This window comes from Trypanosoma conorhini (assembly GCF_003719485.1).
Source record: "Trypanosoma conorhini strain 025E chromosome Unknown Tco_14.4_contig_00877, whole genome shotgun sequence".
In the NCBI taxonomy this organism is placed as follows: domain Eukaryota; phylum Euglenozoa; class Kinetoplastea; order Trypanosomatida; family Trypanosomatidae; genus Trypanosoma; species Trypanosoma conorhini.
In genome coordinates this window covers 3,943-5,969 of record NW_021704965.1, presented here as the reverse complement: position 1 = coordinate 5,969, position 2,027 = coordinate 3,943, and the positions used below count along the sequence as shown (strand labels likewise).

Here is a 2,027-nt window from a genome sequence, read left to right as displayed (position 1 = left end):
GGTCTTTCTGCGACTGCTACGTTTACTCCGAGGTGGAGCGGGTGTGGCAGATCGTCAAGGGCGACCTGGCCGGGTCGTTCGGCACGCACGGCGGAGCGAACTCCGCGCCTGTGCGGCGTGTCTTGACCGGGACGTCCGGGATCGGGAAGTCGGTGGCGGCCGGCGCCTACCTCCTCTACCAGCTGCTGCACTACGACGCAGAGCAACTCCCCACGGTTGCGTACTTCGTTGCGGACACAGCTTTCCTGTTTGACAAGGCCACCAAAACGATGTCGTCTTTCCCCTATTCACCCCCAGCGATTGAAAGTTTTCTGGAGGTCGCCACACGCACGAGGGGGTATATTATCTGCGACGTGATGTGGGGAAAACAGCAGACGTTGTCCGTCAAACTGCCCCCCGCCGGCTGGGGCATGCTCGTCGTGCTGCCCCCAGGAGAAGCTCGTTTCAGGGAGTGGGAGGATGAAATGGGCGCCCGCCGCATCGTCATGGACTGCCCTGACGAGAGCGATGTGACAGCGATGTGTACTTGGTTGGTGCGCGAATGCCCTGCGGAGGAGAAAGCGGAGTACTGGGAGGACTTCCAAAAGGGCATGGCTCTTCTGGGCCCAATTCAGCGCAACGTGTTACGCGGATACTGGCATGAGCTTGCGAGTCGCCTGCAGGGGGCGATGGAGCGGCTCTCGACATGGGCCGTCAATTGCTACGTCGGGCTGGACAAAACGAATTTGTGGCGTTGCCGCGTTCCGACGGAAGATTTCTCGAAGATGGTCCGGGTGGTGACGGGGCGGGGGACGGAGTGCTTCCAGAACGCCCCGGCTTCTGCTGCGGTCAGGGCCGACGTGTTGGTGCGCGTGGCGAGGGCGATGCGGACGCGCGCCGGCTTCATGACGGTGCTGATGCCCCATCATGTGCTGCTGCCGTCCGCCGTGTGGGTGCACGCAGTCGGCGCGTTCATGTACCCGGGCTTTGTGGGCAGGATGCGGCGCAAGCTGCGCGAGCTGCGGTCCCCGACGGGACGCGAGCCACGCCCCTGCCTGCTGCAAACTAACCCGCGGCTGCGCCCCACCGACGCGGTCGCACTGCGGCCGAAGGTGCTCCACCCCGGGAAGGTGGACGCAAACTACCGGGTGCTGTACGTGCCGGGGGTCGAAAACTTTCCCCTCATGGACGCCTTTTTCTTCGTTGCGGCGCCGCGGAGGACGATGGTTGGACTGCAGACGACCACGGCGAAGGCGCGCCGCGTTGCAACCGACACGGTGAGGCAGTTCAACGAGCAGCTGGCGGAGTTTTTTGAGGGCTGGAAAAAGTTTGCCCGGGGTTTGTCGTGGGAGATTATTTACGTGCAGCGTGCAGATAGCGTGACGATAAACGCGTGGCAGGAGTGCAAGAATGCGGGCGACAGGGCCAGTGCGGAAGATAAATGGCACAGGACCTTTTGGGACAACGAGGTGCGCCAGTACCACATGGCTATATCGCACGAAGACGCAATTGCTGTGTGTAGTGCGTGAAGCGGCTTCATGTTTTCCCTTTGGCCTCTCTTGTGGCGCCTCACTTCCACGAGCACCGCGGCGCGGCGCGGCTCGGTGGCGGGCCCGGCGGAGGGGGCAGCACCGCTTTTTGTTTTGATTTTTCTTTGCATTTTTACGCTGCGCCCCACTCCTGCTGCATTGCGCCGAGGGAACTGGGGCCGGCGCTGGGCGATTGGTGGGGAGGGACCGCGACGGGAGTTCCTACGAACATGCGCTTTGCGTGTCGCCGCAGTCGTGGGGTTTAAAAAAATGGGAGGGAGGTGCGGGGGGAGGCGGCGCTTGACTTGTGCTTGTGGGTTTTGTTTTTGTGTTTCGAGTTCTGTGGGGCGGCGCCACAAAGCTGCGGGCCCTCCGCGTGCGTGTTTCCTTCTCGCCCTACCCTCTTCCCCCACCCTTCTCTTTTATTTTTCTATTTTTCTGCCCCTCGCTAGACTCCGTGCGTGCGTGTGCTGCGGTGGGAGAGTGTGGCGATGGCTGGCCGTGCGCTGCTGTTGGTGT

General features: G+C 62.3%; 1 protein-coding gene across 1 annotated transcript, besides 1 other annotated feature; it reads left to right on the top strand.

Moving 5' to 3' along the window:
• On the top strand, positions 1-1,508 carry Tco025E_08794 (retrotransposon hot spot (RHS) protein; the record flags this gene model as incomplete). The annotated part of the gene is made up of 1 exon (XM_029375633.1): positions 1-1,508. A coding segment is annotated over one exon (1,508 nt), but the record flags the coding sequence as incomplete, so codon positions are not given.
• A 56-nt stretch (positions 1,509-1,564) lies between these two features.
• Positions 1,565-1,609: a microsatellite.
• Between the last annotated feature and the right edge of the window lie 418 nt (positions 1,610-2,027).